This window comes from Malurus melanocephalus, unplaced genomic scaffold (assembly GCF_030028575.1).
Source record: "Malurus melanocephalus ecotype Western Australia unplaced genomic scaffold, MMel_1.1 scaffold_201, whole genome shotgun sequence".
NCBI classification, from domain to species: Eukaryota; Metazoa; Chordata; class Aves; order Passeriformes; family Maluridae; genus Malurus; species Malurus melanocephalus.
In genome coordinates, this window is record NW_026623433.1 from 79,222 (window position 1) to 104,145 (window position 24,924).

Sequence of the window (24,924 nt, forward strand, 5' to 3'; positions counted from 1 at the left end):
ACAGCAAAGATGTTTTCAAAGCAATGGACAGGCAAGCTCTAATCCCCGACAAAACGTGACTCACGATAAATCAGAGTGCAGGTCTTACCCAATGGGCAAGAGACAGATTTATCTCAGAAATTATGATGAACTCTTCTCCAATTTCTCCCTGTTTTTAACTCATTTTTATACTATATGTTTAGGTGGAGCTTGCGTGACTTAAGTCACACAGTGAGCGATGGTCATATCTTGGGAGTGGATATTTCAGGATAACTCAGATAACTCTGGGATGAGGACATGAGCCACTCCTAGAGGGATTTTGTCATTGTTGCTGATCCATTGTTGCTTTATCTCCCTCAGTTTTCAGATGCTGTACAGTTGATCAGCTAAAAAGTACTACCTTTTAAATTTAAAAATAATTTTTAAAATTCCCTGCTCTGCAAGGGTTTCAGCAGAGCCAGAGCTCCCACTCCACCCTCCATTTACCCCACTTTGGATTGCATTGTGGGAAATTCTGTGTTCCATTTAGAGAGTAGCAAACGTATTTTCCTCTATAACTTCTATACTGTTGTCTTCCCATTTATCCACACCCCACTTCACTCACCCTCCACTGAATGCCTTACCCCATGAAAGACTGGTTATCACAAGTGATTAAAAAAAAAAAAACAAGAAAAAGATTTATTATTTTCAGGTTTTGTGTTTTTCTTTTTTTTACACCTGCCAGGTTGCACGAGACTCTGAACACAACAGTCACCAAATGTACAATAAACATACACAGTTAAATAGGCCCGAGCAGTCCAAGAGGTGCAAGATCAGCCTACGTGGGCTGGGGTTGTTTTCTTTTTCCTCCAGGAAAATGCAGAATCTGACCCAAAATGCCTCCCAAGGGACAGCATCTCCAAACAAAACACGGACATTGCAGACAACTCAGAGGACTGTGGATTTACACTTCTGTGGGACACAACTTAGAGAGATCTTTGGGTTGCTCTGGTTTAAAAATAATAATAATAATACATCTTATACCTTCTGCACTGCAGAAATGGGGAAAAAATATCCATGCAATCTTTGCCATCTGTGCAATCACTGCAGTTCCTTATTTCAGAAGGAAAATCTGTGGTACTTCCATTCCCAGGGATACTTTCACAGAAGGGCATTCATTCARCTTGGGACACTAGGAATTACTTCAYTTGGAGTCAGGCCGACAGCCCAGCATGCTGCTGCTGTGGGGCARAGAAACTTTGATGAGGAAGATTTGAGTTAAAAGAGGCTCTTTTAAAATGGTTTTCTGTTTTAAATAGTTTTCAGTTRTAAGTAACTGGTACCACTGTTCTCATTCAGGAACTGTTCCAACAAAGGTGAATAAAGCAAAATAATTTTTGAACCCCATGTCTACAACATCATTAATGGGAACATATTTAATGTTAATCTATAGTCAAATTTTAAGACTGTTGAAATTGCTCCTGCAGGGCAGTACCCCAGTACCCAGTATTCCCAGTCTCCCATTTCCAAGTCTGCTATTTTCCTACTACTTGTTGCATTTCTGGCTTGTTATTAGATCAGCAGTAGCCTGAAGAAAGCCAAGACAAAAATTCCCCCTACTCTCTTTCTGCACCAATAACATTGCAAGGCCCAACATCATAATTCCAAAGTCCTCAGCAACAGGAATTCAAGTTACTTACTGGGCTTTGTGGTTGCTTGTCAAAATCCACAGAATTTAAAATCACTCATCACTGCCCTTGACCAAATGGGAGCTGTGGTCCATGTTAATTTTAACTGGTTCAGTAATACCCCAGTACAGTCATACAGCAAGAGAAGAGAAATCCCAGGAACAAAGTAATCCACATTTTGGCAAGTCACTTCAAASCTACCTCAGAACAGTTCTGAGCTGGCCACTATTTGCCAACTGATTTTTCTCAATACTGTTTCCACACCACATTAATAGATAYGTTAGGTACCAATGCAATACCTGCTACAAGGCTTTGCCCACAAGGAACCAGATTTGCTCTTGTGTGGCCTGAGTGTGGGGTTCTTTCATGTCAAAGAGCTTTAACTCCATAAAACCTGATACTGCAACCTGTAGTGCTTATTCACATGGGTAGTCTGCACCTGAATCCATGGGAATACCTATGGAAGAATCCCACAACCACACTCAGTGCAAATAAACAAATAAAAAAAACCTCTCAAGCTCTTCTGTCTCAAGGGCCTCTAAGACACAACACCCTTCCTTGTTTTTGTTTTATAAATAAATGTATCCTGTTATGTACAGATGTCCCGGGATGAGTTTTCCACAGTGAATGGAAGTTCAGATATACATGCTATATCCCACCAGAAGTCAATGGAGTTCTAGTCATATTCTTGCAACCACCAGAATGCCTTAAACAACCAAGGCGACATGTGAAGGAGAACTTTGTAAGGAAAAACATATTACATGGCATTAAAAGATAAACCTTCTCTTTCCCTTTCTCCTGGTCCCTAAATGTGACATGAATTCTGTATGTTGACCAGGTCCACATCAGGCAACCCTCATGGATGGGTCTCCATGTCCCATAAATAGTGGTCCACTAGCATGTTTCTTCTGTGTTTCCTGAGTCCGGGCCTGGTTGTTTTATGGAACTGTCCAAAGGAATTACAGTGCATTGTTAACAAGGTTATTTGGAAAAAAACTAAAATAACCAACTCTCCATCCGGCCTTGAAGAGGAGAAATATGTTTACTTTGAGGTGGCCACAGAGCCCTGTCCCTTCAGAGGAGTGCTCTGTATCCTCATTTTCTTCTGGCACTACTATGTTAGATTACAGCAGAAGCTGCTGTACAGCTTTAGCTGAGCCTTTCTTCTTTTTTTTTTTCTTGTTCACAGGTAAAAAATCAATTTTCCCTGCAAACACTGGAGGGAAAAGAGGTAACAGGTAACAGTGGCTTGGTACTACCCTTAGGTGCTCCTAGGATTTCAATCAGTTTGTTCTAAACAACATGGGTTTAAGACTGCGCTTTTCCTGGTTTCTGGAACTGCTGGGTAAAGGGCCAGGGCAGACAACATGTAAACAGTTCTGGAGGGCTGGAAAAATAATAATTTAAAGGACTGCTTCAGCACATCTTCACAGCTTCATTGTTCAATCCATCCCCACACAGGGACACCAGGAGCCACTGCTTTGCTGCTGCTCCTTTCTCCGGCAATCGCTCACATGGAGCAGGGACATTCCCTTTCACCTTGGCTGCTAGAAGCCACAGGAAGCAGTTCTGCCATATTCTGGCAATTTACATGATGTTCTCCTGTTTAATGGCTCCTGTTAAAAAKATACATATAACAATCTGCCAGGAAGCCTTCAGTTAGGCAGTCTTTTTCCCATGCAGTTGAAATAAAATTKTTTGCTGGAGACACTTCAAAGAAGGAAAAATAAGGGTCAGCAGACATGCCAAAAATAAAGTCCAGGGCAAGCAGACATCTCACTTCTCTTGTCCTTTTTGTTAAAAGCTGCATAAAAAGCATCCCAGAAGGATTTTGAGGGTACTTCATGGTCACTGGGGACTTAAACCCTCTTAAAGCATTACCAAGAGTGCCAAGATTTTAGTGGAAGGTAAGTGAGCATATACATTAAAACATATAGAGCCCCAAGGTACCCCCACATCTGGGCTGTTGGGGAGGTGACAAGGACAAGCAAATGGCACCACGAGGCTCCTTCACTCATGCTCTGCTGAGAAGGTCCTGGGTTTGGAGATGTGCACTTCACTGCCGCCACTCCCATTGGTGGTGGTTGTGATGATATACTGGGTGGTTTGCTGCTGGCTGCTCGCTTGGGATTCCAAGGGATCTGTGTGGGCTGCRGGCTGAGAAACGCCCACCTGAACCTCGCTGGAAAGTGAAGAGTTTTGTTTGCCRTCCAGATCAGGCTGACCTTCCGATATCACGTAGTGAGTCTGCATGGGGAATACAGAAAATAAATAATAACCACTCTATCTTCTGAAACTTTGCTGTTCTAATAGTCTGCTGGCAGACATTTTGGTGTGAACAAGGAACCTTTTAACAAAGCTCTATTTCATTTAAATGTATTTGAAAGCAACATAATGCCTGCCTTTTGATTTGAAGGACATTGGACTTGCCATTTGGTTAATTTTGGTTAAACTCATGACACAAACTCATTACACATCACTACAGATTAAAATAGCAATTTTTAATTCAACTATTCTGAAAGGTTTTTTCCTGTATTCCCCATGTTCTAGCAGAAATTGCACCCCCAGTGACCAATACAAACACAGGCCAATGACCTGCCTCCTTATGCTTGATTGCTTACAAGGAATAGCTGGAACTCTTTAGTTTCTAATCTTACAGATARCAGAAAGCTACTGAAACACTTCCAGAGGCTGTTCTGAAATTTGGTTTAATGGATACTACTTAATCATAAATATTTTTAAGACTAAGTAGTACTACAAAATAATACTTTGTCCTGCAAATGTGATTAAATGAAGACTTTAAACTGGAAGGAGTCATACATACAAGGGCAGATAGCATGGGCCTTGTAAATGATTACATGCAGACTACACTGTGCAGTCTGCACCTCTTTAGGTACATCCATTCTGTGCCCMTGTCATGATTTTGGTATTCCTTAAACCTTCAAGCTGAAGCACTTTATGCCTGAAAATATTCTGGATGAAAGTAAGGCCATGATGGCTTTCCTTACCTGAGTAACTGCTTTCACTTGTCCTGTGTTGACAGTGGTGACTGGGGTACCCACAGCAGTCTCTGTGATCACATACTGCCCTTGGGGGATGGTCATCATTTGAATCTCTGATGCTAAAAATGCAAATTGGATAATCAAGACTCAAAGACAACCTTCAAAGATCATGTCTYATGTCAGTAAGTSTTACATCTYAAAGTCTGAAACAGTGGATGTTGAATAGAAATTGAGGTGATGTAAGGCCTTATAGAACACTACAAGCCTCAGCAGATTTATGCCAGTTAACACCAGCTGGAGATTTGGCAATTCATGCAGAGAAAACACATCCTGTTCTCACTCAAATCAYCACAGATTTACCATCCAGAACTGCATGGACATGRGAAATCATCTTCATGCCACCCTCCYTTYCAYAYAATTCTTTCAAGCACCTATCCAAATTTGAACAAGTGGCTATCCAACACATGGATTCTTGCTGAATGCAAGCTCCTTGGAATAAAGGAGCCCAGTGTGCCTGCCCAAACCATGTATTGGATCAGTATGGACAACAGTGGAAGAGTTGGTACAACCATTTGCATAAAGTCTGAAACTTTATCATCTTGGTATCTATGAAAATTAACCACAAAGCTAAATGAGCTCTGAAAACACTGTCCCATTTGGTAGGTGGAGACACGGGGCACACATCAGTCACACACACACTTGCCAGACAAGTAATTAGAGCTACTGCTGACACTTACAATAGCTCCGAAATGAGTTCCAGTTGCTGGGGAGATACGTGTGCTGAACTGAGGAGCCTTGCTGCTGCTGGAGGGCTTGGGTTGGTGTTGATGTAGTTGTTTGCATCTGTGAGGGGCTGAGTTCCTGCTGAGGTTGTTGTGAGGAGGGACTCAAAGGCTGACCCCCAACCTACAGAAAAAAAGGTGCAAATGTTCTTGGTGTAGTAAGGATTACACAGCTCTGCTGTTACAAATACAACCTTCTCATTAAGGGAAAATATGGGGYGGGTTCCAGAGCATATCGAGCACAAGAACTCTCTTCCAACTTGCTTCACTCTATGGGCAATAAGCACTGACCAGGAAACTGAAGTAGAGATGTTGCTTGCCAAAGTGGGTCTATGACAGASACCTGAGATTAGAGGCTAAATTCTACCCAACAGCATGAAGAGCTGCACTTCAAATATTTGAGGAATGTCAGTTTCCATTTACATTTTCCAACTGACAAACTTCATTTAAGTTGCAAATGTGTCTGTTTATAATTTATCTCTCCCTTATACATAGTGTTAGGGGAAAAAAACCCCACACCAAAAAAMCCACACAACAAATACCCAAAGAAACCCACAACAAAACACCCCCATGCACCCTGAGATATCTGGGCACTGCTTGATGATCTCAATGTGAGAATCATTTCACATGTGGTCCCTTAAACGACAAAGAAAACAGTATCCCCTCCATCAGCACATGCAATATGCCAGCTGAGCAGGCTAGTAGAGAAAGCTTTTCCTGAAGAAAAGAGGGAAATACCTGTGATGATGACTGAGTTGCTGGTGATGGCTCTGTGACCTGGATGTGCTGCACCTGGATGGCATGCTGGGTGTATGTCTGGGGGTCATGGAGCTGCCCAACATCCACTGTAGAGTGCTGGGACTGATGAGGTGAGGTAGCCTGGAGAAAAAAAATTAAGATGAGGTCTGTAACTCAAATTCTTTACTAAAGCAGGCATGTAAACCTCTTCTGGGACACAAGGTCTGGAAAAATGAGGTAGGAGCCTTAGTGGAGCACATGTGTTCAACCCTGTTGAGTTTCTTTGCACTGCAGGAGATAAAGTCCATTAAACAGATGTAATGGCACAGAGATGGTTTTATCTCAGTGATACCAATGGAAATATCACGCAAGCTGTTTGTGGCAGTGGCTGGACTAAACCAAAGGGTTCAAAAGCCAGGATTAKTGTTAACCACTTCTCTGTAAGCATCTTTCTATACATACATAGATACTTGAGATCTGCATATCCAATTCTGTAGTTTGACAGAAGGTTTTTAAACATTTTTGAGCAACACTTGCTATTGATATTAATTGCAGTAATTGAATTACAAGTCTTGGATATTTATAAAATTAAGATCTTGCTAATATTGCCTGCARGAATCAGTGTTCATGCTCTTGTATCATTACATCAGCCACAGCCACTATCAACTGAGGCCATTGTTTAGGCCTTTATTAACCCAATTCATAACCTGATTTGTAATGAGAGGTAAGAGAGAACACMGAATTTCAGATTCCAATATAAACACATGGTCGTTTCAGCTTCCTCCAGTGGGTAAGATTTGAAAATGACAGTGATTTCTTACAGCTATCTGAGATGTTTTCCTCAGCCCAGTTACTCTAGTTCACTCTGGTTTCATTTTTAGGAGGCTGTTGAGCTTTAAGAGAATGAATATTGTAATAGATGCTGTGAARGGAATAAGCAACCACTCTCTGTACCCCAAATTTTGGTTCTGACTCACYGAGGACAAGGAAGTGCAAATTAGTCTTGAACTGCAGAAAATGAGTCACCCACTGATCCACTTTTCCAGTTGCTGGAAAACATTCCTAGAGCAGACTTGAGCAAGGGTGCCCAGATGAGTAGAACTAAGTCTGGACTGTGTCCATGTGTTTCCAGCAAGCTGACCAAGGCTGGYAGGACTATTTATGCCCAGTACAAGTGCTTATGAAGGGAACCCTATGCCTTATCAGTTGACTAACCTGTAAAAAGTAGCTGCAGCATTTTTTGTAACTACTCCTTACAACACTTCTGCATGCTACAGCCCCAAGAACACACAGCTTGGTAGGGAAGAGGTCAAAAGCCCAGCAAGATCCCCATCAGGTTACTCACCTGGGCCACTTGAACAACCTGCAGCTGTATGTGCTGAGGCTGCTGCAAGCCAGTTGTGGATTGAGACACAGGGATGTACTGGATGCGCTGGTAATCTCCCTGGGGAGTCCGGTAGTCTGTGGTGAGGGTTTGGGATATCTCCGTCATTGCTTGGGTCAGTAAATCTGTTGTCTGAGCAGGGAGAGAGAGACACACAGATCACCATCATACTGATGGACTTCTTCGGGCTGTAGTTCTTTTACCCACACTTACATTGGGTCTGGTAATTTATCTACAAGAGCTTAATGGTTACAGAGATTGGGGTCATAAGTAATCACCAGGGATCATCCACTCTCTTCAGTCTAAATCCTAGTCAGGACCATTAAGGGCTAACTTAACATATCATAATAAAAATAATTATTTTCATCTTGTGACATACCAGTATTCAATYAAACAACAAAAGTCCTGTACTTGTGAAGAATTGTCTTGGTTCCAAGTCAAAAAGTGGTTCATGGGCATATTCCACCTTTCTTCCTCCCCTGTTAGTAATAACTGTATTTCTAATGTGTAAAGACATTTAGTACATAACTTAAGCTTAAGAAACCAACAGCATCCTGACTGAACCTCTCAATTTTCAAGCAAAATGGTCTTTTATCCAGTTAGTCTTTAGATAGGAAGCTTTAAACTGTGATCAGTAGGACATTTAAAACTACAGAGTATCCCGGCACTCYGAAGGACACATTTTCTAGTCTCAGCTTTCACTTTTGTGGCAGCTAATGTATTAACAGTATAGAGATCAGCCACTGGAGATTAATATTGCTCAGTGCTATGCTGTCCAAARGATTACAAAAAGATCTTGACTCCTTGAACACAGTTTGATCCAGTCTCCAGTCACTGTTAAACTTGTCCTCTTGATGCCAGGAACTGCAAGCCCTTTGGGAGAACAGTCCCAGTGAAAATCCATGAGATGTGTATCTCTCAGTTCATTAAGTACACTACATGGTGTCAGTAGGTCTGAATGAAAGGAATGGATTTTGGGATAAAAGACAAATCCTTAAAGCTCCAGAAAGAAGTGAACAGCTCCTGGCAGTGCAAAACTGCACCACACGGACTCAAAACCAAATGTGATCTCAAATAATGCCCTAACACAGGCTTTAAAGTGCTATCTGCCAAATAAACCAGGTTTACTAATACCAGAAAGCTCCTGTTCTGTGTGTTTCCCTGCACTGCCCCTCTGTGCCTCCAGCCCTTACCACAACAGTTTCTCCGGTTGTGCTGTCAGTGGTGAGAACAGCTGGTGTGGAACTTATGACAGCCGTTGTCAGTGGCGCATGGATGGTGTTTGGAAGCTGAGCAAACTCTGGGTGCTTCTTGCGGATGTGCTGCACCATCTTTGTCTGCAGAGAGAAGCAAAGGAGCATTGGAAGGACAGTCAGTAACTTTGCTCAGGGCCWCATGAAATCCTGCCAAATGCAGCTTTTAGGTTTCCTGCAGTAAAGCAGCATCAAGATTCACACTATGARATTCTCTGGACAGCAAGATGAAAACAAGGATCACAAAGCTGCTGCTGGTTAGAGCAGACACTGATTTATTGTCCTCAACAGCTTTTTACTCCAGCATAGCCAAGTGTWTTATGACTTTTTCCAAGGGTCATCTTTTCTATGTTTTGTTTCCCTGCTCATTTTTCCAGTAACTRTCAGGGAGCAGTTTCCAAGCCCTTCCATTTATGATCACACTTGGATAACTTTTCCATTCCTTCTTTCGAGCACAAACACTCTATTCAGGAAATCTTTTAGCCCTAAAACAACCAGGCTGTGCCTGCACTGTCAGCACACATCATGAAACCAGTACTCTGACTCAGATGAGGAGAGCTCTGCTAGTAGATGGACAGGTGACAGAGCCCATGGTAAAAAATCATCCCCAGGGARAGGCTAAGACCAGAACCCCCCATACCTTACTGCTGTATTGCTTGGAGCAGTGAGGGCAGCAGACTGGAGGGGTGGCAATGGTGCCTGTCAGCTGGGTGTGGGTGCTCAGCATGGGATCTGGCTCTCCTGGGCCYGCAGGACGCAGTTTCCGGATGCTTGGAGGTAGCTCAGCACCAGGATGGTTTTTCAGGATATGTGCTTTGCGTTTGCTGGCACTCTTGTACACCTGCAGGGCAAAAATTTGGAATTAAAATGGTGCAATGTTGGTTTTTGCACAGGAAACAGCTACCAGTTATCTTGATCTGGAAGGTCTGCATGTTGCTTTAGACAATACATTTAGTTAAATCCCCAAACAATTACAACAAAAGGCATGAACATATACCTTCCAGTATTTCATCAACCTGTAAGAGCAACTGACTCCTGGTGTAGCACAGAAAAGCCTTCTGAGAACATATTGTATGTCACAAGCAAACACTACAGCAGGACAYACTTGCCATACTTGAAGATCAAATGACCAATGTTAATTTGTTATGAGGGTTGATGTCTGTACTTGACACGAATCATCAAACTGTTTGTTCACTGATCAACATTCCTTTTAGTTCTCTTCAGGCACATAAACGAAGGAATACTATCTAATAACTAAAACTATTTTTTCTCTCCTAAAACAAAAGGAAGTAGACATCACAGAAAGACATACTGAGGATAGGGACAGTCAAAATGCACTCCCTGGTAAATAAAGGCCCCCAGGCATAAAAGGCAAAGGAGAAAAAGAGCAAGAACCCAAAGGCACTGCAGAAGCAGTTTCAGGCTCCACTGAACRATGGGAATTAGTGGCACATGACCTAGTAAGCCGCTTACAATAGAAGGGGTTAGAGACTAACTTTTAGAAGTGATACAGAAACCAAAAGAACTTAGTGGCCAGGAATTATACACAGACAGTATACTTAGTCCTGGGCTAACACAAGACTAAGGGTCAGTGACTGTCTGCTGGATCATAGTAGTCAAGTTTTCCAAACACAGCAGAAAGGGGAGAACTGCAGTTTTCAATTAGAATTCCACTACCTTGGCCTAAGTGCATTTTGTCTTCATTTTTTTTGGATAGTACTGCAGGAAGGTTGCTGGCAAGCACCTCAGAACAGCTATAAACCCTGCCAGAGATTTCTATGCAGAGACAAACTGCATCCAGGGCTGGGACTGAGCTATCCTCCAAGGGGTGCCTTCCCACACACCTTATCGCAGTATTGACAGAAGTAATCTCTGTTGGGTTTTATGATGGGCAACGTGAGCTCTGGCACCTCTTCTATTTTCATGTCTGGATGTCTCTTTGATAAATGATTCACCTTAGGAGAAAGAAACAGAGAACAAGAACATATTACAGCTGGAAGCCAAAAAACTGATGCTTCTCCCTGACATGGRTAACAGCCAAACCAAAACTGAACTATGCAAACCAGCAGCACTGGAAACATTTGCYGCTGCAAGGGTTACTGTGCACTCACATTTAACCGCTGAAGGGTAAATGTGGTCTTGCTAGAGCTCATTTACAGTTTTTCTAACCAAAATTAGATAGGAAGGGCTAAAATAGTTTGCCAGAACTGTCTTGCAGCTGATATCTGAGAGTGAGGTAGTGTGATCTCTGCCCAGATCAYAGCCCCCATGAAACCTTTGCAAAAAACCTCTTGTGTCAGAACAGCCTTTATCCAGAGACAGTGACAAGGCATGGCCAGGAGAGGGCCTAGAGAATGGGGAGAAACAAAAAACAGGAAAGACAGGAAAATTGAGGCAGTATTGTGAACAAGGCAGTATTTTCATCTTAAGTCCTGTTAAACACAGTCAGTCAGTATTATTTAGGGCTGAAATATGGTACTGAGAACCTGACATACGGCACAGGCAGTGAAATGTGCAAATTTGTGGAAGAGGTAAGACACAAAGGTTAAAAAAAAGATGTATTGCCTCAACTCTGCTACAAAATTTGCTGAAATTTGTTTCACAGCATCCTGGCTGGAAGAGCAGATTGGACAGAAGCTTGGAGCAACCTGGTCTAGTGGAAACTGTCTCTGCTCATGGCAGGGGGGTGGAAGGAGATGAGCTTTAAGGTCTCTTCCAGCCCAAACCCTTTTATGAYCCTTGTGTTCCAGTGCTGGAATTCCATCTTTATTCCTTACTTGTTCATCAGAATAGAGAGGCTGTGAGAGCACCCGAGCACTCACCAACATGCCCCTGCGGCGGAAGCCCATCATGCAGAGGCGGCACTTGAACATGAAGCTCTCATAGTCAGTGGATGCGATCCGGGGCTTGAAGGTTTTGGAGCGGCTGATTCGATCAGCCTTCTTGGCCTCCCTCTCTGGGTTGTGCATCCTCTGCATGTGCTCTCGCAGCTTGTCCTTCCTCTGGGAAGGAACAATTGGGGAGAAAAAATGTCAGCAATATCACAGAAACTGCCTCACAGTTACTTAYTTACTGTTATGTGTAAGAGCCACAGTGTGAGTTCTTCAGGGATCTCTCTCCAGCTTTTCCTCTCAGAAAGATGTGTTCCTTTACCCAGAAGCATTTAGTTCCTTAGTGTCCCATCACAAACTCAGTGACAGGGAGCAGGCTGCTGCCACCACAGTTTACCTGGCTCACAGTCTGTTCCATCTGTTCCRGTGGGATTTGGAAAGGCATCTGGATGATGTGCTGACAAGATGGATGCCATGGACACAGGCATCTTAGCCAGGAATATTATTAATACACTGGCATCAGCAAGAAGTTTTTTAACAGAACTAATATAAGCAATGTAACCCAAACACCTGGCAATGGAGCTGTATGATGTCCCAGCTCTTAGTGAGCAGATAGAAAGTTCCTTTGCTATTATATTATTAGGAATAAGATCTGCTTGAAATAAGATGCTGAGGTGACCTTGCCCATTGTCCTTCAGAAATGGATGCCATAGCTCACACAGAACATCAAGCAGTGCATGCACTCACAGGCAACTCTAGTATGTTTACACACATAGTTTYCTTTCACCTTTGAAAACATGAGTTTATCTGCTTGAATGACGGTAAGGAATGGTGGTTTAGGTACTAGGAATGATCCAGCCAAGAGCCAGCTCACCTTGAACTGCTTGCCACAGGTGGAGCACAGAAAGTCTTTGCGGTCCGAGTGCCGCAGCATGTGGAGTCGCAGCTTATCGGGGCGGCAGAAAGCCTTGTCACACTCTGTACACTGGTAAATCTTCTCAGAATGGAAACTGCGCACGTGTTTCTTGACCTAAAATGGCACATCACAGGAAAATGAAGTTTATTCAAAAGAGAAGTGAGTGGTAAAACACTCCAGGAAACTCTTTGCAATATGAAAGGGAAAAGGTTTTGCAGTTGTCCAATCTGCTTTGGTTTAAAAAGTATTTCAGCAGAACAGTTGATATCTCAACAATAGTTTCTATAAAGCCAAAACATCTTTATTACTCATCTGGATCGGTGATTTGATTACCTCAAGACTGATTCTTGAAGGCATCAGCTATTACACAGTTGCATTTAATGGGCRGCAAAAGTCCACAATGTAGCATTTGCACAGAATCACCATCAAGTTACTACAAAAATCTGAGGTTCATTATCTTCCCTTCATTTATAAAAAAAAACAACAAGGGGACTAATTCCTTTCAATCAGACACAATGAGTTTGCAATGACAATTGACAAAAAAACCCCAACCTTAATCAGAAGAGCATTTGCACACCATTCCTGAATGGCAGTTATTTCTCCATACTCTGGTACTATCCTTGACTGCTTCAGGTATCTGTAGGGCTTTTCTGTTCCTTTCCCCCCATAAAGGGAACTAACGAGCTTTGACATTTGAAATGCAAGCACTAGTCAAGAAATGGATCTCTAATTAAATCCTTACCATCTTCTAATATTGATCATATATGGAACAACTTGGCATCTCTGTCTGTTCCACAGAAAAGTATTTAAGTAGGCAGCAGTGACTAGACTTAATTATTCACATAGCAAAAAGAGAAAAAAAACATTGTTAAATGTCAAAAATAGAACTGAATAGTTSGAAAAAAGCCGTGGGACTTGCAATCACTTGCATGGCAAAATTTACAGGGAATTAGGTTGCAGTACAGCATTTCTGAATCATCCAACATTCTTCCTTGCTGAACATTTACAGAACATAAAAGGCTGCTGCCAGGATGGAATTATACTAGTAAATCACTTTCCCCCATCCTTTCCTCTTTAGCATAGTGGATAGTCTATCAGTTCCTATTACTGATTTACAGTAGATTTCTACATTTCAATTTCAGTCAGGCAGCTCAGTAAGACACATCCATCGCTTTGTCCCTAGGAAGGATAATGAATATGTGCATAGTCCATCTCAGTTTTTTCTTACTGGACATGGAAATAGAATGTTTAAATTCTACTAACAACCTTGTCCAAGTGCTCAGCACAGTGCAGAGTAGCTGCATTAGTCACTGCTCCACTGCAGTGTGCAGAGAAGGAGAATAAAGTGCCCAGCTGAAGCCCACAAGGGAAGTCAGGATGCAGAGTATTCTGATCTGTTCTGGCATTTCTGCAAGCTGCTCAAATGAATTATCCTGACAGAAAACAGGCAAGGGATTAAAGATGTAAAACCATTCGGTTTTTTGTTCAGTTTTAATGACATAGGGCAAAGTGTGTTCAAGTACAAGCTGAGCACAGCAAAAGACAATTCCTTTTTGTGCCAAGGAGATGTAGTAGTCATCTCGGCTTCAGACCTCGGCTTCCGACATTTTTTTGGGAATAAGACACCCACTCCTTCTGCAGTACAGTGCCTTCTAATACCAGATTGAAGCACTGCATCTGATGATTTAGTGGACAGAGCACTTCAGTGTCATAAGACAATGTCTAGCAGTGCTTGGTCACTCATCTTTTTCTGACTGAGGGGGATCCCTGCACCCTGTGAGAATGAACTGCTGTGAAGTTACACGAGGAGAGCACTGAGAATCCCACAGATTTGCGAGAGACCCCCAAAACAGTGCTTCAAATCAGTGCAGCATCTCACCTGGATAAAATCTGGGAAGCGTTTCTTGCAGGTGGGGCAGGTGAAATAGCCATCATTGACATGGATGGCCACGTGATCCTTCAGAAGATCCAAGCGGTCAAAGGACTCGGGGCAGAAGATGCAGGAGTAGGTTTTCTGGTCCATGTGGAACTTCATGTGGCTCTCGAGGGCACCGCTGTTGATGAAGCCCTTGTTGCAGATGTCACAGGTCAAAGGGCAGTTCCCTTCCCGCCCGTGGAAGCGCAGGTGCTGATCCAGCTTGTCCTTCTCCCGGAAAGCCTTCCCACACTGCAGGCATTTGAACGGGCGGAAGGATTTCCGGATGAACAGGTGCTGCAGAGCTGCATTCTGAAAGAGGCATCCAAGAGACCACTAGCTTTCATTACTTTGTACAGATTCCACATCCAGATATATTCATATTAAATATACCAAATGATCAATGAACCTAAACTTCAAAAAATTATTTTCCATCATATGCTGCTTCCAATTTACAGCAGGGGAGGTTGTGAGAGACAGAAGTTTCCTCTCCATCCCTGATTTCTTCTGATTTAGGTGATTTGTCTTAAGCATGTAATTTTCTCTGTAAAATTAAGTCCTCTCTGAAGCACAAACCTGGACCTGAGAAAAGCTGCAATTCCAGCCAATTATTTGGGATCAGGTCCTAAGTTCAGCCAACACACAAAGGAATGGTGAGCCAGCATTGTGTGTTTTCCTCAGGAGCAGGGCCTATGAAGTTCCACAACCCTTTACAAGATCGCCTTCTTCATCCAAGATCACCAAAGAGATGTGCAGTGGTGGTTTAGCATTGACTGGAGAACTTCTAGTGGAACACAAATTCAAGAGGTGCTGGTCTAAACTTTTTTACTGTTGCCAAAAAGAAGAACAAAGTTCCAAAACCTGACAACAAGGGCAGAATGGCAGCCTTTTGAGAGCAGGTAAGAACTTGAGAGCAATTCTCCACTCCTACTGTACACAATGTTTCTTCTCAGCCTCTTATTTTATTTTGGTGTTTGCCTTCACTCTGCCTTTTATGTAACATTTCATGATTGTTCTGTCTTCGCTTTAACCCCTTACCCTTCAGATAAATGTTATAGGGCCATCCCAGTTCTGACCAAGCACTCTGCTGGAGAACAGATGCTGCTGAATGCACTGCCTGTAGAAAGAGGGAAGGTGTCCTRCACCTGCATTTCAGTATTGGATGAGAACTTTGATGTTGGATAGTTGCAAAGCTGGAATTGAGTCCTGTGAAATCCCACAGCACATTTTCACCCATACTGCACTCAAAGTATACTGCAATGCCCCATTCCTCTGCAAGAAGTCGAAGCAGTATCCACTCTTCTCCCAAATACTTCTATAAAACGTTATTTATTCATGTCTTCTCTTTTCACATGTTACACACAGAATCTACATCATGATAGAGAAATCATGTGAAAGAGCAAAAGTTCAGTTTGCACGTTAGGAAGAAATTCTCCCTGTGAGGGTGGTGAAGCCYTGGCACAGGYTGCCCAGAGAAGCTGGAGCTGCCCTATCCCTGGAAATATTCAAGGCCAGGTTGAATGGAGCTTGGAGCAACCTGGTCCAGTGGAAGGTGTCYCTRCCCATGGCAAAGGATTAGAAATGGTTTAGTTTTAAGGTCCCTCCTCTCCTAACCCAAAGCACTTCAATTCCACTAGAATATTGCTGACACTTCTGTCACATGTGTTCCAGATGACCCAATTCTCCATGAGATACACTCAACACTTCTGTAAACAAATTTCCCTCATTTCCTGTCTCCTTTCCTTGAGGGAATGTGGCAGCTGACACAGATGACATTGGCTGYGTCCCTTAAGTGCATGCCAACATCTGACACTGAAAAAGTAAAGTTAGAARCTCTTCTGCTGAAATGAGGGAACAGCTTGGGAATAATGTGAAATGCTGTGCTAAGGATTAAACRTGTGAACCCGAAAGATCCTTCTCACCATCTGAACTGCAGCGGGAAACCTAGACTTTTATTCCAGAAAAGAACAAGAGAGCAAATGTTTTGCTATTAAAAAGCCAAACAAACAGTTTAATATAGGAACTCCAAATAGCCCTTCCCAGGAGCTGTCATTATCTCCATTCTCCATTTTACAAGTGGAGATAATGGGAAATACAGGGATCTGCTGAAAGTCACACTGGGAATTGGAAAGACAGCTGTGTGCTGTGCAAAAATTGATGTGCTGCTTGGAGTCTGAAGGATATAATTTCCCCCTTATCCACAGGGATATGCTAATAAAATGAGTTAAAAGATATATTTCAAGTCCTGAACTGCACTATTAATTTGAGTTTTGATCACTRGTACCTTAGCAGTGAGCTGATAGCTAATACAGAAGGCAGACTCAACATACCCTTGTTATCTCAAGGGTTACAGAAGATGAAATGTTTTGCTGCTCTTTGCCTAGGTAATYTATCAACTATAAAAACAAAAGAACTAAGTGTTGTCTCATTAACTTGTAGTACTGATCCAKCACAATTGCACAAACAAGTCCTCCAAAACTTTAAGATTGACATTACAGCTGTTCATCCAAGCAGTTTACGCCTATAAAATCCACCTTAAATTTACAAAGAACTGGTGTGAAAAAAAAACCAAAACTAGAAGAATGCAAATTGTTATTCAGGTAACACGTAGTTCTGGGAATTGGTTACCTAAAGAAGAACAAATGTAACAATTTATGGTGCAGKGTCAATCAGGAAACACTAAACAGGAGTTGGAAAAGACAATGTGGAAGTCAATGTTGATACGTACCATCAGATTAGATACAGCAAAAACCCAATAAACAAAAACCCAAACCTACCTGCAGCTCCAGCTGAGCAGGCAGCATTGAGGGAGAGAAAAATACTTATGTTACGCAATGGACTTGAAAACAGAAGCTTTGACTTCTGCAGGTCACTGCAAGGGCTCTTCCAACTASAATTTACTGCTTTGAGGTTTTTGCCTCAGGAAACACTAAACAGATCTCCAAAGTTTATTGTCTAGTTACTAACAGCCCAAAGGGGGTWAAAGGGCAAAGATAAAAATCACAGATAATCTTGAAGGTGTTTKGCCATCTTTCCTGTTTTCCCAGGGCTAATTAATAAGGATGCAATGTGCACTGCAGAACCATAGTGAGAACAGAATGCTTTCAGCAGAAGGGAATAATCAGGGTAGGATGACAACAGGCTAGGGATTAGRAGAGTGAAAAAGTTAAGGAGACGGGAATTCTTCTAACCCTCTTTTACTAGCTGTGCTCCTTGTTACACAACCAGTTGCACTTCTTTCACCATGAAGGAAATKACTGTGCTTTCCAAATCATATTCCTATCCCTCCCATTTCTGGCATCAGCACATAGATAACCCTACATACTGACCAGAACTGAAATAAGAACAAGTATTCAGTTTGGCTGTGGACCACAATGTTCCTCTAATTTTTCACAAGAATTCTTGAAGGGTGGGTGTCTCTCTTTTCAATACTAGAAACACAACTGCCATAGTTAAGATCTGACCTCAAGGAAAACCCCACAGGCTCTAAAGCAGAGGCTKAAAAATGAGCTGAGCCTATCAGGACTTGAACCCTGGGACAGGACAGATCAGTGCTTCCAGCTAGCATGAAAACAGTCTCAGAGCATCACTGCCTTAAGTCATAGAAAAGCTGAAGCAATTCACAAAAAACAACTGGTTTCAAAAAATATATCCTACCTAGGTAATAAGCAAGAATTAGAGCTTCACTGGTTTCAGAATCATTACCAGGACTCAKAACTCTACCTGTCCTTTGAAAGTGAATAATGTACTACATATCTAAAACGCTAATATTTGCTTCTYTATATTATGAGTGTGTGTTATTGTAGGCAGGTGCTGTGAATAGGTGAGTTGAGTGAGCATTCAGAGGGTSACTTTTCAGTGCTTAAAAAATGATGCTTGCAGGTTTAATCTTATTTCAGGTGCTCATTGCCTGATGCAATTTGGAAAYGTCTGTGCAACCATCCATCTGCCATTCTGCCAGTGCTCCTGCCTTGAAACATCTCCAGGRCTCTGTTGAACATGAGCTGCCAGATACAGGGAGAGTTAGGAAGATGTGAGATACAAACATGTCACTAAACCACCACTGCAATCCTGTGAGTTGTCATCCATTTGTGATGAATTTACAGAGAACAAAAGCTAAGTCAAAACAAAGAAGTAACTTCAGAATTTCTGTCCCTTCCTACATTTATTATTTCAGAGGATCCTAAGTTAACATCTTRGGTTCAAAAGTTCAGGGAAATGGCCAACACTTTCTCATCTTACTGAGAAGCTGTAGCACACTAAGCAGTCATCTCTATGSTCTGTCAAAACTTCAGCATCTCTGTGTGTACTTATTATACCCCCTTCGACACATTCAGTAAAAAATCCCCCAAGCTTTTAACATATGAAAATGAAGTCAYTGGTAGAAACTCATCAGAGACTACAAGCATTTTGTATGGTTAAAAACTGGGCAGTCTTAATGTGCCCAAGCCAAACTCTTCCTTCAAGACATGCCACTGCATTTTTGGGGTGACACCACCACTGGTCTTGCATACATATTGCTGTAAATTCCCCCCACCCACTGCAAGCAAAATTTGGCTCAACATCTTCCTATACAGACCAGTTACTCAACTCTTTTCTAATCCTTCCTCATCCCCTAAAAATGAACCCTTACTCCACTGCAGATATTTCTTTCCTTAACCCAAAGTTAACACATGGAAGAAAAAGGAAAAAAAAAATGAGCTAAATAAACCGATCTCCCAGTTACAAAGATTCAAGGATTATTTGCTTGAATCATTTCCCTCCCACACATAGCAGAGAAAAATCAGCTCACCCAGTTAACACAGAGCTCAGGCACAAAGTATTTGCTGTCAGTACACAAAGCTCTTAGCACAGGTTTTGCTCTCAAAGGCAGGGTTTTCTATCCCAAAAAAGGATTTTATCACTAAGTATCATCATCATCTAAGTGGATCTAAACTGAGGTTGTGGTTCCTCTTTGGCAACTATTTGCAAAAGAGTTCTGAGAGACACAGATGGTGCTGTGAGCAAGATGTTAAGTCTGTGCCATAGMACCACGATTCTGCTGGCTGTTTGAAGCACCCCTGCCTGCCAGCTTGGATGTACTGTGCTTCCGTGAAAGAATTACTGTGCTGGAATTCAATCAGCTCCAACTCCTGATCAGTTCTCACCAGCATCTATGAGATACTGGTCCTTTACATGAGATTTGTCTTCCTCTCAGTGCAAAGAARACTACTAGGAATTAGGTGCTTTATTTGGATTTGTAAACAGATACGACAGTGAAAGGAGGACCAGCTGGCCCTGGCAGGCAGGTCTGGCATTCACTGGGTTACAGTGGATGTGATTCCCCATCCTATGTGCTTACCCTGATGCGCTTTGCTCGCCTCATGTCATCTGCTGTCATGGTGCTCTGCGTGGGCACTGTGCTCCCCTCGTGCTGCGGCTGCACATGGAGTGTGTGGTTTTCCTGCTGCTCCAGTGCCACCTGCGGCTCTGGCAGCACTGGAGTCTGTTCCTGCTGCTCCAGACCATTCAATGCAGCTTGTCCGGCCTCATCAAACTGCCCCTTGCTGGAAAAATGCAGCAAGTCCTGAAATCGCAAATCATACAACCAGTGATTATTCCCCCCACCCACTGAAAAACACTTTGATAATACTCAGCAGACAACAAGATTTCTACATATTTMATCACAAGCTATAAAACAAAACAGTGCAGTGTAGTGGCTACACTAACTCCTACAGGTATCCTATGGTGCTTTCAGCACACCACCTTCAGCTACAGCAGCATCACCCAGAACACCAGGGAAGCAGTGCTGCAAGTGGGTGACTGACTCTCCGTGGGCCATCCCTTTGTCTGACCAGCCACAATCAGCACTATCYGGCTGTTAATAGCTAAGAAGACTCKGCTGCACTCAGGACTATTTCTGCTTTAATGACAGAGGATGAAGGCTGACCAGAGTGACTAAAGCAGACCCGGGAAAGGAGAGAATTTCTGTCTCATGGAAACTGTTGTTGCTATGAAGCATTATCATGTGTCATTTTGCAGGGTCTTGTCCTTTCTAACAAACTCTCTGGAGTGCTGAACTGGAGAGTGACAAACCAGGTGATGGCACTGGAYGCAGTTTGGTTTTTTTATCCAGTTTCCAGCTCTGCACACATCACTTACAGATATCACAAAAAGTTCTTCTTCCTCCCCTTTTGCATTAGCATAAAAGGGAGGGTATTGTGAGCAGGAAGCACATGCCAAAAGTCTACATTCTTTCTCTRTAAGTTCCAATAACTCCTCTGGGATGGAAGCATCTTGTATTACATGAAAAAACACACACAGATTCACATTTGACACCATGTAATGCAACTGAAGAAAGTTAAAATCATTAACTAGGAAATGGAGCACCAGAATTAATCTTGAACTATGTCAGCAGAAGGCTGGTGCTGTCAAAGCACAAAAGTGGGTGTGGAAGAAGAAAACAAAGGCATGAGGCCCTTATAGACCGTGAGTGCTTACCAGAGAGAGACCATTRATAAACAATACACCAGCCCAGTGTCCAGCCCAGGTCTCGGTGGCAAGTTTCCACCTTGCTGACACCCAGCGGTGCTCTCAGCATCCTGAATCTCCAGTTCCCAGGCAGAACTTGTGCCCAGCTTTAGCAAGGTGAGCAGACCTTGGACAGCTTGGGAGTTCTCCGTGCCCCACTGCACAGACGTGAGCCAGCCCTGGGCCATGCTCCAAGCTGGCAGGACACAAGCCACCTCCAGTCCAGAGGCCACTCACACACCAGACTGTGCCCAGCAAGTGCCATCTCCCCAGAGTGAAGGGTTTGGGACCAGTATTAGGTTTATTTGTTTAAATTTGTTTATTAGGTTTATTTGTTTAAATGAACCTGGCAGGCATGTCAGCCTGCAGAGAGGGTGAGCTCACTATTTTTTGCACCTAATGCAGCATTTAGGGCATTGCAGCAGGAATTAACAGGCATTCCTCCCTCTGAGTCAGCACGGAGCCACGATCCAGTGAGGTGCCAGAGGAAAATTACCACTCCAGATATCAGCTTTCAGCTAAGTCATAAAACAGAGCACTGATCCCTTCTGACGCTGCTCGTAAAAGAACTTAGTGGTAACCTAAGCATGGTCAGCATGAGAGAATTTAGTTTTTTACTTAAATTATATTCTGTCCACACAGAATATAATCAACAGCTACAACCAAAAGAACATTTTGCAGTAAGACTGCCTACAGGAGGCCCTTCTGTTAATATTAAAACATCATAAAGAATCATATCTCAAGCTGATTTAATCCCACCAGCAACAGTTGTAAGAGCAGGCTGACCTCACATTCTAAAAAGGACAAACAGGAACCTAAATTCCCATTACAGTTTTACTACCTAAATTACTTTTGTGATGCTGCTAAACTGCTGCAATAACCCACCTCACTGCTAAATACTTTGGGGTGAAACTTGCTGCAGAAATCCAAATGATTTTACAGGTTTTATAGCACGGAAGTAGTGTGTTTTCCTGGCAGAGAATTCCAGCTAGAAACAAAGAATTATTCATGGGTAAGTCCAAAGCACACCCTTGGTTTGCACTGATGCCCCAAATTCTTTTAATCAAGAGTTTACATGCTATTTTTTYCCCTCCATCTCCAAAAATATACCTGTGTCCCTTCTTCACACTTTTCACCATTTTCAGTGGTTACTTCCAWGCGCATGAATTTGGGAGGGCGCCCAGGACGTCTGCCTGGTCCAAACCTCCTCTTTCCTCGCCCGCGACCTCGGCCTCTGGTTCTGCAGAATAGCGTTCCAGGTTAGAGACAAAAAAAAAAAGATGGATCTGTATTTTCCACTGATTTTATGCTTTCTTTCTCAGCATCACTACTCACCCACTCAACTCAGCAACAATGGCCTACAGTAAATAATAACTGAAGAAATTCTGGCAGCAAAAACAATGGGTTTCTGGTTGGTATCTATTTATTTTGTGCTTTATGAGAAACCAAAGACCAGAACATATTAAAATTTCTATTAGTAATCATGGGACCAAGAGGACTACTGGCTTCCATCCAGCCCTCAGCCATGGCAAGTCTSCCACTTCCAACATCCCAGTTTATGGTATGTTGGAAGCATTTTCAGCATGATGGAATAAGTGCACAAGGAAACCCACTTAAAATCTGAAGACATAACAACCCTCACCAAAAAGTGTTCAGCCATTGATGTCAGCCACTACACAGAAGGGAACAATATTGTGTCAAARAAACAAAACAAAACAGAGTCACTTGCTACATTCCAGGAGAAAGAAGGCACCAATGTCTTCTGCTCTGTGATAGGTGTTTGTAGATTCAGTTTTTAATGTCAGGATAAACTATCTTGCCAAGGTCAATGAGGTACTAGAAGTTGTTCTCCAAGCTCTATACTTCCATATCTCTGAGCAACATCAGTATTTAAATAATGTAACACTGAAACATTACAAGTTTTTTTAGCAATTGGAAAAAAAAAAATTAAAAAAAGCAGAACAAAAAATCTTCACCGGTTTCAATGGAGTATTTATTTTTCTCAAGCAACTTCTTTCACAGAGTCTCTTTTACCAGATAGCCTCCTGCTGCCATGATTTTTCCTTCTGGTGCTGAGCTGATCTCTCTTGAATTGATTACTAAGAATTGTAGGACAAAGCCTCTGCTTTCTGCATGTTTGGGGAAGCCCCACAGTGTTCCACAARTAAAGCTAAGCCTGTCAGTACCTGCTGAAGAAGTCCAGCTTCTCGTCATGGGAGTTGAGATGCTGCTGGAGCTGTTCTGAGCTCATAAAACGCCGATTACACTCGTAACATGGCCAGTTCTTTTCCTGCTCCCTGAGCACTATTGGAAATGTCAATAACATAATTTCACTCACCATCAATTAAACACCTCATTTTTTTTGCCCCCAGCCTCYCTGTCCTCAGTGGGCTGTATTTCTCCCTTGAAGGTTAGACAGGCCCTTGAATACCCACCCCTGCTCCTCTAGTCTTTGCTTTTATCCCCTCTGCACTATGCCATGACCATAGCTCATCACAGAGACACAGAAAAATCACTGAGACAATTCCTATGGACTATCAACACTGGTAGAAATGCAAGGGGATTCCAAAMATCACCCTTGTATGGAGGAGCACCTACAGGATTGCGCCTCTGGCATAAATTAAGGCAGATCAAGGGAAACTGCTAAATCTAAAGCAGTCACACCTCAGTTCATGACACACAGTAGACATTAAGTACAGTAACATACCTCTCAGAGCAGCAACTTCAGGCTTCCCAAAAACTGAGGTAAATGGTTAAATTAATGTAATAATCTCATGAGAAGAGTTATTGGAAGTAAGCCCCAATAACACAAGCTAGATCTGGTTTAACTTCTCCCAACCTAGCAGAAATTTGGGAGCACTATACAGTCCATATACTTGAAAGTAAAAAGTGCAACACCCAACCACCACCACACTGAAAGCAGAAGATCCCAAGTTACCCTTTCTTTCCTCCTCAGTTATGTCATGGATCTTCTGGTTCACAAACTCGGCGTAGGAGGCAGCATACCACACCTGCAGCAGGAGCAGAAAGTAACAGGACACTAGGTGGAGCCAAAAAAGGAAACTCATTCGAAAACAGCATTTAAGCAATATATTTACTTCACTTGCCTCAACCACTAACACTTATAGCTCCTTTCATCCTCAACAATAAAGCCTGGTAAAATCAATGTACCCTCACTGAGGAATGAAAGAACTCAGGAACAATATCCATTTAATTTCAAAGTCTAGATTCCTGATTTGAAYGCTAATCTTGCACATGGCTACCAGTAGCTGCAAAGGAAGTAAGGTTAATCTTGATGCTTGATGAGTTTTGCCTTTCCTTTCATRTATGCTTTTTTATACTKTTATATCCTTTTATACATTTTCTGTACYCTTTAGGTATCCCTTGTACCCCCTGGCCCACATGTTTATAATTCCTGTAGCCTGATATTCCAGCTTAGTTTAGGAGTTCTGCTGGGCAGAGAGACCAAACATCCTGAGGAAGGGATCAGTGTGCCCTGTGCTGTCTTAAACCCGAGGTCCCAGCCTTGGGTGAAGCCTTCTCTCTGGAGGGGGATTCATTAGAATAGGGGGACATTACTGCATTTGTTAAGTTTCTTATTGGGGAATCCTATATAGATATGCTAATTCCTGAAACCTATAAAATTTGTATCCGTGCTATACATGGGGGTGCTTTCTGACATCAAGTTGTGCACCTGGGATCCCAAATACTGAGGTGAAACCCTTTTTATCCCCTTAACCATGTCTGTGTCTTTATTAAAAACTGGCCTTTCAAGGCAACAGTTTTTCTGGCACCCCAGATGGGACGAGAAGGAGACCGAGTCCTAGCTCTGGGATCAAGAGCAACAGTCCCAGAGCTGAGACTGGGAACTTCAAAGAAATCCAACACAAGGCATGGAGAGGAGGTAAGATAAAAGGGGTACGGTATTTTTGCTAGCAAATGGTTGG

The 24,924-nt window shown here is 42.6% G+C and overlaps 1 protein-coding gene across 5 annotated transcripts in view; it reads right to left on the minus strand.

Annotated features, from left to right (window-relative positions):
* Positions 1-635: 635 nt before the first annotated feature.
* The window catches only part of PRDM10 (PR/SET domain 10), a 50,134-nt gene continuing 25,845 nt past the window's right edge, over positions 636-24,924 (minus strand). For 4 of the 5 annotated variants that reach the window (XM_057373528.1, XM_057373527.1, XM_057373530.1 and 1 more), the window contains 15 exons: positions 23,916-23,988; positions 23,164-23,281; positions 22,088-22,217; positions 19,809-20,033; positions 14,432-14,779; positions 12,511-12,666; positions 11,628-11,807; positions 10,650-10,760; positions 9,446-9,646; positions 8,746-8,889; positions 7,514-7,684; positions 6,169-6,309; positions 5,386-5,554; positions 4,655-4,767; positions 636-3,893 (listed from right to left, as the gene is read on the minus strand). In XM_057373528.1, the coding sequence (XP_057229511.1) occupies positions 3,657-3,893; positions 4,655-4,767; positions 5,386-5,554; positions 6,169-6,309; positions 7,514-7,684; positions 8,746-8,889; positions 9,446-9,646; positions 10,650-10,760; positions 11,628-11,807; positions 12,511-12,666; positions 14,432-14,779; positions 19,809-20,033; positions 22,088-22,217; positions 23,164-23,281; positions 23,916-23,988 (2,517 nt within the window). In that variant the 3' untranslated portion in view covers positions 636-3,656. The remainder of the gene's footprint in view (positions 3,894-4,654; positions 4,768-5,385; positions 5,555-6,168; positions 6,310-7,513; positions 7,685-8,745; positions 8,890-9,445; positions 9,647-10,649; positions 10,761-11,627; positions 11,808-12,510; positions 12,667-14,431; positions 14,780-19,808; positions 20,034-22,087; positions 22,218-23,163; positions 23,282-23,915; positions 23,989-24,924) is intronic. The other variant, XM_057373529.1, reaches the window with a different exon arrangement.